Source organism: Stegostoma tigrinum, chromosome 33 (assembly GCF_030684315.1).
Source record: "Stegostoma tigrinum isolate sSteTig4 chromosome 33, sSteTig4.hap1, whole genome shotgun sequence".
Lineage (NCBI taxonomy): Eukaryota > Metazoa > Chordata > Chondrichthyes > Orectolobiformes > Stegostomatidae > Stegostoma > Stegostoma tigrinum.
The window spans coordinates 15,936,739-15,952,413 of NC_081386.1; the positions used below are offsets into that span (position 1 = coordinate 15,936,739).

General features: G+C 38.0%; 1 protein-coding gene across 7 annotated transcripts in view; it reads left to right on the plus strand.

The window, feature by feature from the left end:
• The window catches only part of tex9 (testis expressed 9), a 128,776-nt gene that overhangs the window by 8,197 nt on the left and 104,904 nt on the right, over positions 1-15,675 (plus strand). For all 7 annotated transcript variants that reach the window (XM_048562944.2, XM_048562941.1, XM_048562942.1 and 4 more), the window contains exons 5-6: positions 7,188-7,236; positions 11,764-11,840. In XM_048562944.2, coding sequence (XP_048418901.1) covers positions 7,188-7,236; positions 11,764-11,840 — 126 coding nt within the window. The remainder of the gene's footprint in view (positions 1-7,187; positions 7,237-11,763; positions 11,841-15,675) is intronic.

A 15,675-nucleotide genomic window follows, 5' to 3' on the forward strand; every position in this document is an offset into this window, starting at 1 on the left:
CTCTTCCAATGTAAATAAAACTCATACTCTTCAGGAAATCTCTCTCTAATACTGTGTTTTAAAATGAATAACAATTCTACAGAAATGTTTACAAGTTAGTTGTTAAACTCCCTCAAATACACACAAAATCTATATGGCAAAGTTAAAATCCAAAACTAAATGATTTTTAACAAGTAAATCAATCACACACCTCACATTGCCAAGAAACTGACTGTTTTCAGCTGATATCCTCAGAAATTAAGGATCCTTGACTGTGACTTCGATGACCCTAACCCAAGTTGCAGACACCAGGCCCGCATATAGACATAGTTGGAGGGAGAGGAAGAAGAAGGTATACTGAGGACATAGGTAACTTGACTGCTGCATCATTGTAGGTTGCCAACACTTCGTTAGAATATCTTTACTTGTACTGTTAGAATATCTGCTGTCATGATTATCACTGTAGGATGTGGTTATATGAGATTCATGTGAGAGATGAGGAGCATCTTTGAAATTGCAATTGACAAGTATAGTCATCTTTCACAAGGAACTGAATTTGATAGTCTCAGATAGCCTTGAGATAGCCTCAGATACCAGGAATCCTTGAACCTTTACTTTAAAGTTTGCAGCCGATGCATTGCACGTTAAAGTGGAGGAAACTGATGTTAAAGACAATAGTCAGGGAATTTGCTAGTACCTGGCCTGCTCGTATCATTCCACACTAATGCCACACTGAGTGAGAGTGTGAAATCAGTTTCATAATTTCACATGTTTCTGTTGAGAAATGTTGTTTCTATGCATGAACTTTTCCAGGGAACGCAAAGACATTCAAGATTGTGAGCAGAATTCCATTTAGTCTTTCTCTTCCATGTGGACCACTGAGATCTTTGCATCGCAGCAACTTCTAAAGTCCGACGTCATGTCAGCATTCCAATTGATGTGCATAAAATGTTGAGCACTGCTTAGGGGGAGCATGGCCTAGCATGTGCTTTTACATGTCTATTCACTGATTCTCATAGTATAGTGGTTGTTGAGGAAAGCTGCACAAAGTGCTGCCTCACAGTTTCAGTGCTATCTACAGGATGCTCAAGCTTTTCAGAACAATTTAATAGTATGTACACGCTTTGAATTGTTGGAAATTAACTGATGATAGAAGGGCAAAAAGAATTTCTCTCAATTTACTGCCTGTCATAAGAGAGTTCACTACACACTGATTAAAGCCTTAAATTTCACCAAGTCTAAGTGCCAAGTGATATTAGTGCTGAGTGTTTTTTTAGTCTGTAATTTGCAGGTATTTGGAGGTGGAATCACCCAAACAAATCAAGTGTGCAATCAGATGCATGATAAAACATTTACTCAACAACACCTTACAACCAACCGAAATAAGCCCAATAAAGGAAGTCCAAACCAAACTAGTTTATCTGTGTTTCAGTTAGGTTCTGTCTGTCTTCTTGGGCTCAACAAGGAATTCTGGCACTAAGCCACCACGATAGCATTTGTTTCTCCCAGAAGAGACACCTTTACACATTGTATACCATGTCCTTGCAATGAGCTATAGGAAGAGACAGAATAGGCTGGGGCTATTTTCCCTGGAGCGTTGGAGACTGAGAAGTCACCTTTTAAAAGTTTATAAAATCATGAGGGGCATTGGAAGGGTAGTGGAGTCCAAAACTGGAGGGCATAGGTTTAAGGTGAGAGGGGAATGATTTAAAAGTGACCGAAGGGGCAACTTTGTAACGCAGTGTCGTGCGTGTATGGAATGAGCTGCCAGAGGAAGTAGTGGAGGCTGGTACAATTACAATGTTTCAAAGGCATCTGGATGGGTACGTTAATAAGAACAGTTTAGAGGGTTGTGGGCCACAAGCTGGCAAATGGCACTAGATTAATGTAGGATATCTGGTTGGCATGAATGAGTTGGACCCAAGGGTCTGTTTCCTACTGTACAGCTCTATGACACTGTTTACAGTTCAGTGTGTGAATGTGCCAACTCTAAAGCATTATATTCCACTAGCTATGAAGTAGTGTTTCAAAAAATGTCATACTTTGGTGACACTTTAAAGTTATCTTGCCTGATTACATTAGCTTTGACATGACAAGCAGGTAATTAGTGTCAACTGTATAATCGTCAAAATATATATTGTACATTCATGGAAAAGGAAAGACCTGCTGATGAAGGGCACTTTGATGGTGGTGATGGTGGTGGGGTTGGATCTGTCAGTGTGGTTTACCATTTTTTTGAGCTGCACTCATTTGTGTTGTAGCATCACTAGGTCCTGGGGTGATGCTTCAATTTTCTGCCACTCCTGTAATTTTAATGAGAAGGCTTTTGCAGTGTGGCCAAGTTTGTATATGTCATTGTTGATTCACATGACATTCCAGGGGTACTGTTATTCAATCAGTGGAGGAACCGTTAATGCAATTTTACCTAACAGGGCCAATTCAAACAACTAACCTTACTCCCAGAAAAAAGTAATTTACTCTGCCTACTCTGTATGCAGTGACAGCCATATTATGTAGTTCAGTATAAGTTGACATTCGCAAGGTTTCAACTTGAGTCTTGTGAGTGACTTGAATGTTCTGCCTGAGATGGAAATTGCTTCTTCTATTCTCCATGTTTCTTTTTGTATTGCTGACCAGTGTCCTTGATGACCTTTCAGCCTCCCTTCGTTGTCACTTAGCCCTTTATATAACCATTAATGTTCCCAATTTAACCCTCCATGCCCAGAGACCCTGGCTTTGTGAACTGCCTTTGCCTTTGTTGGCTGTACATTTTTATATGGCGATATGAATGATTGTAGTTTGTGAAAACTCCCACTCGTGGATCTCCACGTCCTCTCGTATGCTCTTTGAGATCACGCCAATATAACCTGAATTGCTGCTTTTCACTGTAATCACTCTCTCAGCAAGCCTGTTCAGTAAACCCTATCCACTGACCCGAGATTCCCATTTTCTTCTTCACTCCATGGACTACTTCTTGACAACCCCTCAGACTATCATTGCCTAGATCTCTAGGGTTAACTGGGATTCACTCCAAGACGTGACTGGGTAGGACAGCCTGACTGAATATAATGTAACCTCCAGAATGATGTCTCCAGAGCAACCGACTGATCTGCATGTAGTTCCAGTGCTGATCATGGCCCAATCCCAATCCACAGTACATCTGACTGACTGCAGTCCCCTTTAACCCCAGTAAGGACTGCTTCCCTTTGACATTCAGACATGGCCATTTTATTGAAACACATCTAGCATATTTGCTGCATAAGCTTTTGGCACGTACAGGAGGTGTGACTTTGATGCACTATGGTATTGTGCAATAACATATACACCATTGACTGTCCAGTACTGTGAAATATGACAAGTTGCCTGCCTATCACTCAGCTCTAAAAGCAATGCAAGACACGGAAGCGAGCAGCCTATAACTTAGAACTGAAGAGCCTATCTGCTAAAATTCAATGCAGAGTCTGGCAGCCTCCAAGTGAGTGCAGAATGAGTAGTAAGAAATGAATGCATCCTGTGTAGGTGCATGAGATGCGTGTGTTCCCCTGTGCTAGAGCAACTTTACAGACTCCTGCAAATCATAATAGTTCCTGAGTTCTAAAATGAAGTTCTGAAGGGGTGAGATGTTCAACCAGGAGAACATATGATGCTGTGGTTTGCCAATTTTAATTTGAGTGAATGAAAGCTGAGGGAGGACAATGTTTGTAAAGCACATGTGGTGGAGACAGTTTGATGAATATCTGAGAAGGAGAGTTGAATTGGAAGTCTTATAGAAATGAGACATATTGGGCTAAAGATGAGATAGAAATATATGGAAATAAGGTGGTCACCGCTAAACAGTGAGTTTCCGAAGTTGTTGTTTAAAACTTAAGGGGAAAAGTGGGAAGTTATTTCTTAATGTCTGAATTCTAGTTTTCAATTCTTGCTGTATTTTCAGAACTTCCTCCCCTTTGATCTCATCACTATTTCATTGCATCAGCCAGTCCTTCAAAAAGGATGGTTGTTTTTAACCCTTTAAGTTTAATAACATTTTTAAAAAAAATGCATTCTACAGGACAGTTCTTTGTTAAAATCTTTAAAAGAACAAATTAGATATAGACCAAAGGGTTGAAGGCTAAAAGCTATGGGGTGAAAGTGGGAACAGGGTACTGAGTAGGATGATCAATCAAGATTGTATTGAATGGCAGAACAGGATCAAAGGTTCGTATGGCCTTCTCCTCTTCCTGTTTACTATGTTTCTGCACTGTATGCCATACTGAACATCAAATTGTACTCCTGTTAACTTTTTATGATATATCTAAAGCCAGAGCTTTGGCCTATCAACTGACATTTACTTTGTGACACTAATTTTGTTATTTAGATTGTCTTCTACTTGTCACTGTTGACCAGTAAAACTTTTCAGAGCTAATTATGTGTGTAGGCGTTGAAATAAATATACTTAAGATACTACTTTTCCTGAAATTGACTCTGCTGAAGTTCAGTGGCTTTTAATACTCTTTTTCAATAATGGCATAGAGCTGACTTATCTATGTATCTCCATGTTAGTCTGGCAGTACTGAAACCATTTTTTTGTGACCCCCATAATACTTGACTGAGATCATTAACTTTGACCTAGGATTTTTCTGATTGAAATGAACAGTAAAATTCCACAGACACATTTAATAAGCACACTCCAGCCTCTTCTAGTTTTCTTCCCTTACTCGTATGGATGTGACTGATATGAGGTTACTGTTCCAAAAATGTTAGTGATGTCAAATGATCTGACATCTTGCGAAATGGTCTTTCTTGCTCTGTCAGCCTGAACATTGAAATGCCATCAAATTTTATGATTATGGATCGTAACAGTAGAACCAAACCTTTTCCAACATCCATATATGCTCTTCTAGCAGGAAATCCCTGGACAGTTGGAAACTCTAGCAAAGTATTTTTCTTTCTGAAATGGGGACTTTGAAGCTAAATAAACTTTTACCTCACTCAGTTCAGCTAAGATCAATTAACTTGCCATAAACTAAGAATCAATTCTGGAACATTGTCATATCTCAAACCTTCATAAGCATAGCCCTTCATCCTTAATACCTCTCCAATAATCCAATTCTCCCATCTCTTCTACGGTTTTTGAATCATTTTTTAATATTAGACTAAAAATTACACCTAACACCCAGTTACCACTTAAATTGGATTCTTTTACAAATGCAGCACTTTCCTCTTGGGGAGTGTCTACCTTAGATTTGAGTCATTTCTTTAATTATGCCATCTCTGATTAATAGACTCCATGAATTTTTCTACACCCACCTCATATATATCAATAGTCTCAATTTCCACTCTCTGATAACTGAAGCAGATTTTTTGTGTAGTATTTCTGTCATTTCCTTACTCTCTCCAACTACCTTTCTTCCATCTCTGACTCACCCAATTCTATAAAAACAATATGTCTCACTTGTGGTTTGCTGCACTGTCTGGGTCACATTTTCTTATCTTACATCGGATACTTTGTTACATGCAAATTTCTTGCACCAAATTTCTCCATCAACATGTCATAAAATTATACAGACCCAGCCAACTTAGTTTTTAATTATGAATAACATAAGGATTTTGATATATGATAGCACGCTGTTTTTAAGCTGTTAACGGCCTTGCATTTATTATCACCACAAGAATTGGTTTATGTTAAAATAGTAAAATGTTCTAGTGAAAGGCCATCCACCCGAAACATTAATTCTGTTTCTGTTTCCACACACGAGCTGAGTTTTTGTCAGCTAACAGAGGTATTCCCCACTGGGCAGAGAACCATTGAGGAACAACAATCAGTTCAGGAGTGGGAGGCCCAAAGAATCAAGTGCTGTTCAGTCACTTAGGTAGCAATCATCAGGCCTCCCCCACACTTAAGGACCCCCATGGCAGAAGTCCTGCCCACTGAGGGCCAATCAAAGCTGTGCCATCATTAATGAACCTTATTATCATCCCACTGTCAGCAGCCAGTAGATCTTTGTCAGGTGCTTCTGGCCTCCTACTTTATCAGGGAGACTGTTGTAGGCCCTCTCCCATGGTTAAGTGGGTCTGGCCACTATGTCTTCCACTGCAGTGGGCTGCATTAAATCCATGCCATTTGTCAGAACTGCTGAGCATTTACAGGATTTTCAATTTTATTACAGATTTATTTGACCAGTATGTGTTCTAATATTGCTTGACAATGGCAGGTTACTTTTTGTGTGGGAAGAACTAGTAGAACAACAATGTGACCTAATATTGCCTTTAAATCATAACATTTAGTGTAGTTTTCATGAACCGACAATCAATTTACATAAATAATTGCTGTGCCATTGAAAAAGCCCCAGGTATTTGGTGCAGTTGAATTACAGTTTACAGTGTTGAAGTAAAGACTTTATGCCTATTCTGCAGTAACATTTGAGTTACTGATTGCTCTTGTATTTGTCTGGCAAAGGCTCAATGTTTGATCATAATAAAACAGGGAAATTTCAGGAAGACTTATCACATCTGCTGTTTCACATTGTAGAGTGACTGATTGCAGAGCTGTTGAAAGCATTGAAATATCCCAGTACCATGCCTCCAGGACACAGCTGTGGATATGTTGCCAGACCCAGGAAAGGAAAATGAGGAGGAAGAAAACACAACCAACTCCCCAAAAAATTAATTTTAGCAGAATTTCTATCAATTCCTTTTCTAATATATACTTTCTCTGGCATTCTGTCTTTGAAGACTGCTCATCACACAGATTTGACTTTAGATGAGATCTTCTGAGATAAGAAGTGCTGTTTTATGTACAGTTAATAGGAGGTGACATCTGAAAGAAAAAAACACCATCTGGTTTTCTGCAATCTCCTGAGACATAGGACTTAACTTCCAAATTGTGTGCAACTTATGAATAAAGGTTTGACCTAACTAAACTCTCCAATTCAAGGAAAGTGAACTGAAATGATGCAAAAGCATAAATTCATAAATAGACACTGATCTTAAAGTCAACAGTGAAGTGCTTGAGATATTTAATTACTACAATACTCAAAAGTTATAGTTAATATATGCATTACTATAATGTGCCTGTTTGCATTTAGTAAAGTTCTTCTTGTGCAAGATGACATCTAGGAGAATGAGTCATGACTTATGGTTGCTTGATATTTGAATGATTGTGTACCTATAATACAGCACCTGAACCAAAATCAAAATATATATTTGTATATTGTTTTATTTTCCAGAGAATTAGTTCCTTCTGATGGAGTATCGTTTGAAACTAAAATAACAAAGGTATTAACATAAATGTTTGCTGAGCTTTTTCTGATGCTTATTCTACTTATAAGGTCTGAGATGTCCCTAACTCTGGAGGTAAGGAGCTATTCCTCTAGTGCAAGTACATTTTTGCTTCGATAAAGGAATCAAAACTGTTCACAGTATTTCAGCTGTGGTCTGACTAGTGCCTTGTATAGTTTTAGCAAGACCTCCCTATTTTAATATCTTATTCCCTTTGAAATAAAGACCAACATTCCATTTGCATCATGTATTATCTGCTGAACTTGGGATGCTAGCTTTTGAGATTTATGCACGAGGTCGCCCAAATCTCTCTGTGCTGCAGCTATCTACAATCTTTCTCCATTTAGATGATGTTCAGTTCCTCTATTCTTTCTGCTAAAGTGTATAACCTTACACTTTCCAACATTATATTCCATCTACCATGCTTTTCGCCACTCATTTAATCTGTCTATATCACTTTGCAGACTCTAAGTCATCTTCACTGCTTGGTTTTCTATTTATTTATGGGTCATCTACAAGCTTGGCTATATTGTATTGATTTTCCCCATCCAAGTTATTAATATATGTTATATGTAATTGTGGTCACAGCACTGATTACTGTGGCATTCTACAGGCTACAGGATGCTATCCCGAAAATGCCCTGCTTATTCTCAACCCTGTCTTCTATTAGTTAGCAGGCCTCCATCCGTGTCAGTACACTATCTCGATCACCGTGGACTTGTATCTTATTAAGTATCCTAATGTGTGGTACCTTATTAATGCCTTCTGAAAATCCAAATATGTTACATCCACTGCTTTTTCTTTGTCTATTCTACTTTTTAGAAAATTCCAGTAAATTTGTCTACATAATTTTCCATTGTGAAGCCATGCTGACTCTGCTTGATTATGTTATGTATTTGTAAATGCTGCTATTATATCTTTTTATAATAGACTCTCATAATTTCCCATTAAAGCTAACTGGTCCATAGCTATCTGTTTTTAGGCTCCTTCCCTCTTTAAAAAAAAACGTTTATTGGCAGTTTCCAATCCTTTGGAACTTTTCCAGAATCTATGGATTCTTGGAAGATTATTACCAGTGCAGCCATTATCTCTGTACCTATTTCTTTCCTTGTCTTAGGATGCATCCCATTGGACCCAGTGAACTTATTGACTTTTAGCCCCATTAATTTCCCTTGTACTTTTTCTCTAGTGATAATTATAATTATTTCTCTCCTCCAAGTGCCCCTTGATCATTTAGTTATTTTGGACAGCTATTAGTGTTTTCTACTGTGAAGACCGACACAATGTATTAATTCAACTCTTCTGCCATTTCTGGTTCCCCCATAATTATTTTTCAGCCTTAGGCCCCTTAGAGAACATGTTAACTTTGGCCTCTCTCTTCCTTTTATTGACACCTTTGCTTTGCATCTTAGTACTACTTACATGTTTAGAACATAGAACATAGAACAATACAGGGCAGAACAGGCCCTCGATGTTGCGCCGACCTGTGAACTAATCTAAGCCCGTCCCCTTACACTATCCCATCATCCATACGTTTACCCTTACAATGCATCTTCTGCCTCTTTATAACTTTTTTGGTTGTCCTTTATTTGTTTTAAAAACATTTGCAATCCTTTAGCTCACCACAAATCTTTGGCATATCGTATTTTTTTCTCTTTCAATTTGATGCTACCTTTAACTTCCATGATCAGTCAACTGTGACTGACTTATCCCCTTCCTCTTGTCATTCTTTCTTATAGGGATATATCTTTACTGTGAACTATGAACTATTTTCTTAAACATCTGCCATGTTTCCTTAACTATCTTTGTTGCTAAACCACTTTCCAAATCCACTCCAGCTAATTCTGACCCTGCTCCTTTGAGATTTTCCTTATTTAAACTTAGCATTGTTTTTGACCAAGTTCCTCCCTCTCAAATTGAATGTTAAATTCTACCATATACATTCACTATTTCCTAGAGAATCTTTAACTCTGGCCTAATTTACTAAACCTACCTTCTTGCGCATCACAAGATCCAAAAGAACCATGGTTGGATCTGTGGCTTATTGTTCTATGAAATTGTCCCAAATGTACTTTACATATTATTCTTCATGACTGTCCCAATCTACATGAAGAATAAAGTTATCCATGATTAATGTACTGCCTTTTTGCCTGTCCTCATTATACCTTGATTTATTCTCAGTCCTACCAAAAAGCTACTGTTAGGGGACCGATAGACTACTATTAGCAGTATCTTCTTTCCCTTGTTATTTCTTTCTTTCACCATATGGATTCTACATTTTATAATCCTACGTCAGTTCTTGCAATTGTACTTGATCCATCTTGTACTAACACTACTATCCAACCACTCTTTCCTTTCTGTGTGTGCTTTAGAAAAGTCTCGTGCCCTTGAATATTTAATTCCCAGCTTTGATCTCTTTGTAACCATGTCTCCTTGATGGTTATACAATCATAGCCTTTTGCCTTTTATTGCACCATTGATTCGTTCATCTTGGCTCAAAATGCACATTCAGGTAAAGGTGTATTAATTTTATCTTTTTACCATTTTTTACATTCTTTGACCCAATTTGCTGCTGTTTTTCCTATTTAGCGCTATTGTTTTTCAATGTTTGTACACTCTGTCCTTTCCTGTTCCACCTTGAGTATCGCTAGCCAAATAACTGCCTTGTGAATCTACCATATCCTCTTGCTTTGTAAGCCCACATTTTTCCTAAACTTCCCCTCTCTAATTAGAGGAAACTGCCATCCTTATGTGATCTGGCCAACATGTGAGTCAGATCCATTGCACTGTGTCTTAATTTGCAATTAAGGATGAACAATAAATGTTGATCTAGCCTAAGATGCCCACATCTCATGAATGTATGAAAAAAATCAAAATTTCAAAATGAAGAATTCTTTTTCTGATTTTTGCCTTAAGCTTTAAATGACGACTTCAAAATTTTGCCATTGAGCAGTAACAACCTTACTTCCATGCATTTGTATTTCATTAAAGCCTCAGCTTATTTAAATGGGACTTTAATTTCCCTCTCTTTCCCTCAAAAGCTAATAGGTGTGAATTCTCAACATGCGAGTCAGAATGTGTGCTTGTAGGCAGGAGCTTGTCGATTGCTTGTCCAGGAACAGGAGAGGTGGTGAAGTGTTCCCACTGAAAGAGTACAGGGCAGAAAGAGTCAGTAGTTTGGGAGGATGAGGCTTTTTTCTTTTGTTAATTCATGGGATGTGGACATCATTGGCTAGACCAGCATTTATTAACCATCCCTAATTGCCCAGAGGTAAGAACTATTGAGTGGAAATGACGCATGCAATGTATCATTGACTGAGTCGTAGTCCATGAGCTATGAGATGTGTGCGCTTTGGCAGAGTTCAAGTGAGTGGTGGCACTGTGTATGTGAGATAGCAGAGAAAATGGTGGGACCTGCAAAGCACTGAAGATCATTCAATTTCTTCCTGTGTAGCTGGGCATTCCTTTTAACCTTGGACACAACATTGACCTGATTTGCTATCTGGCCCAGACTGGCTGGATCTGGCAGTCAACAGGAAAAAGACCTGCCTTCCTTACCACAATCACCTCCAGGTTCTTGTACACCTTGTGGGGAGCAAGCTTTACTTTCTGGGCACTGACTAACAACAGCTAGGCACCAAATTGTGAAGGCCAGTCCTGGCTTACAAACTTGCAGGTGGACTTTAAACATGGTACAGTCGGCATGATCGGTGATAGGCACATCAGCCTCTACAACCACATGATTGCTTGAGAAGGGTGCCAGAATGCCTGGTTCCATAATCAGTTAAGTGAAGAGCGGATGTTTGCATAGGAAAAGTCACTGTGAGCCATGGTAGATCGGGTCCCATAAATCTCACTTGACAAGTACTTTAACTGAAAATAGGAAAATTCAGCTCTTTGATTTCTTAGACTACTGAATTCTCTGTAGTTTCTAAACTGTCCTACCTTGGAAATCTCCTCTGCTCCAAGGAAAGCAACTCTAATTTATCCAACCACTTCATAACTAAAACTCTCAAACCGAGACAACACCCTGGTAAATCTTCTCTGCACCCTCTCCGCGCAATCACATCCTTTCTCTAATGTAGATTCCAGAACTGTACACGGTACTGTTAGTTGTGGCCTAACCGATGTTTTATAATCTCCCTGCCTCCATTAATAAAGGCAAGTATCCCATATGCCACTTAATGTTCATCAGTTTCTGTTAAAGGAGAATTCCCAGTGGGCCTTGTAAGTATTATTTGATGTATTTGGTTAATTTACCCTTGAAATACTATCAACAATCAACATTGTGAAATTTCCTCCTGTGTGTGTACCAGCTCCAGAATCAGTGATTTCAAAAGATGGGTCACCACCACATTTTCAAGGACAAGTATGGATAGATAAAAAGCTGAGTGACACACCCCAATAATGAACATAATAACAAACACGAAAGAAGAAATTTGTAATGCATAAGGCAAGATACACATTGAATTTGGAGTCATTAAGTGAAAATAATTGTAGTTATATTTCTCTTATGTGTTTCAGAACAGAAATAAGGTTGGATTGAAAAGCACACAACGAAGCAGACCAAGTTCAGCAAATAAGGGAAAGAAATTGACAAGGTAAAGTTTTCACTGTTTCTGTATCATATGTCCACTTGTTGAGTGTCGACTATTTCAAAAACCCAAGAAACAGATTGCAATTTGTGCACTGCATTTCATATCAAAACTTTAATCATATTTTGTAACACAGTGGTGCTGTAAACCTTTTTCTTTTTCACTTCCATATTGTTTAGTGCTGTCATTTTGAGCTGAAGTTCAAGATAGGAAGGGGAAACGTAGCCTCAAATTGTCAGGGTTAAAGACCCCTGTTCAAAGGGATAACATGGTGTAGAGCTGGATGAACACAGCAGGCCAAGCAGCATCAGAGGAGCAGGAAAGCTGACATTTCGGTTCTAGACCCTTCATCAGAAATTTCAGACCCGAAACGTCAGCTTTCCTGCTCCCCTGACGCTCTCTGGCCTGCTGTGTTCCTCCAGCTCCACACTGTGTTATCTCTGACTCCAGCATTGGCAGTTCTCAATGCCTCTTAATTAATCCTATATAGTTTTTTGTAAAGGTTGGTAGTATGGTAGACTTTGTTAGTAGTCTGAGAGAAATAATGGCTACCAGTTTAAAAAAAACTTACATAACCTATCAGAGTATTTCACTGATTGTTTCTTATTTCTTGAATTATTTTCACGCACAATACAGGTTGTCATATTGATGTAGATTGCCTGGCAGTGACTAATCTTGATTAATATGCACTGATGTGATTTTCTAATTGGGTTTTCTCAACAATTATCCTTCTCCTCAGTTATTTTTAATGCCCAACTAGATATGGTCATGCCTGGATCAGTCCCTTTTCCAAAAACTGTTATCAATAATTTGTAATCGTTCTTTAAGAAATATACAAAGTAGCAGGGACCATTTCAGTCTGACTACTTTTTCGTCTGCTGATAACTTGATAGAAACCAGACTTCATTAGGGATGTACATCCTAATGCTTTATAATGGTGTGCAAGGATGGGGCCTTTCAAAAGTAGGGGGCATATTTTTAAGATGACAGGAGAAAGATTTATAAAAGACATGAGGGGAAAATTTTTTACTCAAGGGGTTGGTTTGCATGTGGAATGAATTTCCTGAGAAAGTGGTGAATGTGGGTACAATTACAATGTTTGAAAGACATTTGGATAAGTCCTTGAAAAGGAAAGGTTTAGGGGGATGTGGGCCAGGAACAGTCAGGTGAAACTACTTTAGTTTATATTCCGCATGCACTGCTTGGACAGATGGCTCTTTAAGCTTGGATATTAATGCATTAATTTAAATATTTTACATTTGAGGAAGTACGCAAGGACAATTAGAAATACATCGTCAGGATTCATTTCCATGCCTTCCAGTTATACAACATTTAAGTTGTAAAGTAATTTGGGGTTTGTTCTTAAATCATGCCTGCTTTGAGTTACATTGCAATATTTCAGAAATAGCTACTTTTTATGCTCAATGTAACACTTTTTTGCTTTATAGCATGCATGATGATGATACTGTGATTGGATACTATATACTGTGCTAATCCTATGCATTTCTCTAAGTAACATTTAATTAAAAGTAAGTTGAAATAACGATGTGCTTTTAAGGGAGAGCAGTAAATTGAAATTTTGTGACAATTTTAATCTAGAGTTAGAAAAAATCAATTTATTTGCAAGGCACACACTCACTTGATCACTTTAAACCTGGAAATAATTGCACAATAGTTCCCTCCTTAAAAACAGGTCATATTAAGTGAACAGTGACATATTGGATCAACTACCACAGTGGGACACAGATTTAATCATCAATTCCTGTGAATTCCCAGTCCCACTTATTCATTGGGAAGATACCAAACAATGGCTAAACAGGGCTGAGAAAGTTAAATATATAGCCTTCATTGGGACAATCTTGCATGGTTCCATTCAGGCAAGAGAGAGTATGGCCTGTGTGATTAGTGCAGTAATTTGAGAATTGCTGAGGATGACAAGTTCAGCCAAGATTTTGCTGAAAAACGGTTAAAGATTATCTTAGCACCTCTTACTTTTAAATTAGTAGTTTGGAAAGCCTTAAGGAATACTGTCTGTACAGGATACAGTTTTTATTTATAACTGTCTCTGGCATTCTTTGTTTCACTTCAGTGCAACTAGAGATTTGGAAAGCTGTGCTCCAACTGCTGCTCCTTCGTTGATGGATTTAAAATTTATCCATCAATGGGAAAGCAGCAATGAGTGCCACCTTGGTCCTGTGAAATTCGAACACATGATACTAGTGGCATAAAAATAATTTAAAGCATATTTAGCAGATTTTTCCTTATATTTACTTAACACTAATGCAAAACGATTTGTCCTGGCTACTGAGTGTTTAATATGAGTAAAACCTGTGATGAAACAGGAAAAGCAATGGATGGGGAGGCCTGGTAAAGAATGGGGTTGCAGTCTAATAGAAAAGATTTAAGAGCTACATATGACCCAGGGACCATAGTTTAAATATATCTGACCTAATCAAAGGCAGGATTAATATATTGATGTGTATTATAATAACATTCATTGCACTGAAGTCCAAATTGCCTGCAGCTCAAAAAATATTTTGTTGGTCATTGCCTCACTCCTCTTAACAAATATATAAATCTCCTATTAAGTCAGTCTTTCATGGAAAAGAGTACATCTAATTTTGGAGACAAATCGGAATATCAAATGACAATTAGGTTAATTTGTTAAAAACACATCCACTTGTTTGAGCACAAAGATAAGGAGAGTATCCAATCAATCAAAAAGTATGGCATACAAACTGGTGACATCGAGTGATGGGCTAGAGGATTGGGGTTACTTTTAGGAACCAGGAGCATAAAAAAGAGACAAAATTTAGTATGAAAATAAATCAGCCAGAAATGTAAAAGCAAACACCAAGAGTTTCTAAAGGTACATAAAAACAGAGATTAGATGAGGAAAAGTGGAACCCTTGGAGGGTGCAACTCTAGAAATTAATAATTGGGAACATAAAAATAGCAAATAATTTAAACATACTTTATATTGGTACCCCTGGTGGAGGGCACTTAAAAATCCCAAAGATATGAGATAAATAAGGTGCTCATGGGAGGAAAGATTTCATAACATGAGGGACAAAGCATTTAACAAACTAATGTGACTAAAGGCAGACAAAACACCAGGATCTGATTTCTTGCAACCAAGGATTTCAAAGGAAATGGCTGCAGAGATAGTAGAGACATTGGTTGAAATATTCTACAACTGTGAATTCTAAGATGTTCCAGTAGATTGGAAAGCTATTGAGGCGATGCCCTATTCAAGAAAGAAGGGACACACAAAGCAGGGGACAATTGCCCAGTCCATCTAACATTTGTCATTGGGAAAATACTGGAATCCATTATTAAGGGGAAAAAAAAGACATTTGGAAAAGGTTTGTACAATCAAACAAAGTCAAAATGGTTTTGTGAAAGGGAAATCATGTTTGACAAATTTTCTGGATATAAAAACAGTGCTGATAAAGGGCAGCTGGTAGATATAGTGTATTTGGATTTCTAGAAGACATTTGACAAGGTGTCACATAAAAGGTTACTGCACAATATAAGAACACATTGTATGGAAGTAATGTATTAACCTGGATTGAAGATTATCTTCTGTGTGATGGCCAAAGTTGGGAATAATGGGTCTGTGTTTCAGTTTGGAAAGATGTAATTAGTGTAGTATTGCTAGAAACAGTCCTAGGGCCTCAATCATTTGCTATCTATATTTATGTCTCAGAGGGAGAGGCAGAGTGTCATCTATGCAAATTTCATCGATGCAAATTAGTTGACTGTACAAAAACAGGTAGGAGGGCATATTGTGACGAGGAAGGAAGGGGATATGGATGCATTGAATAAGTGAGCAAAAATT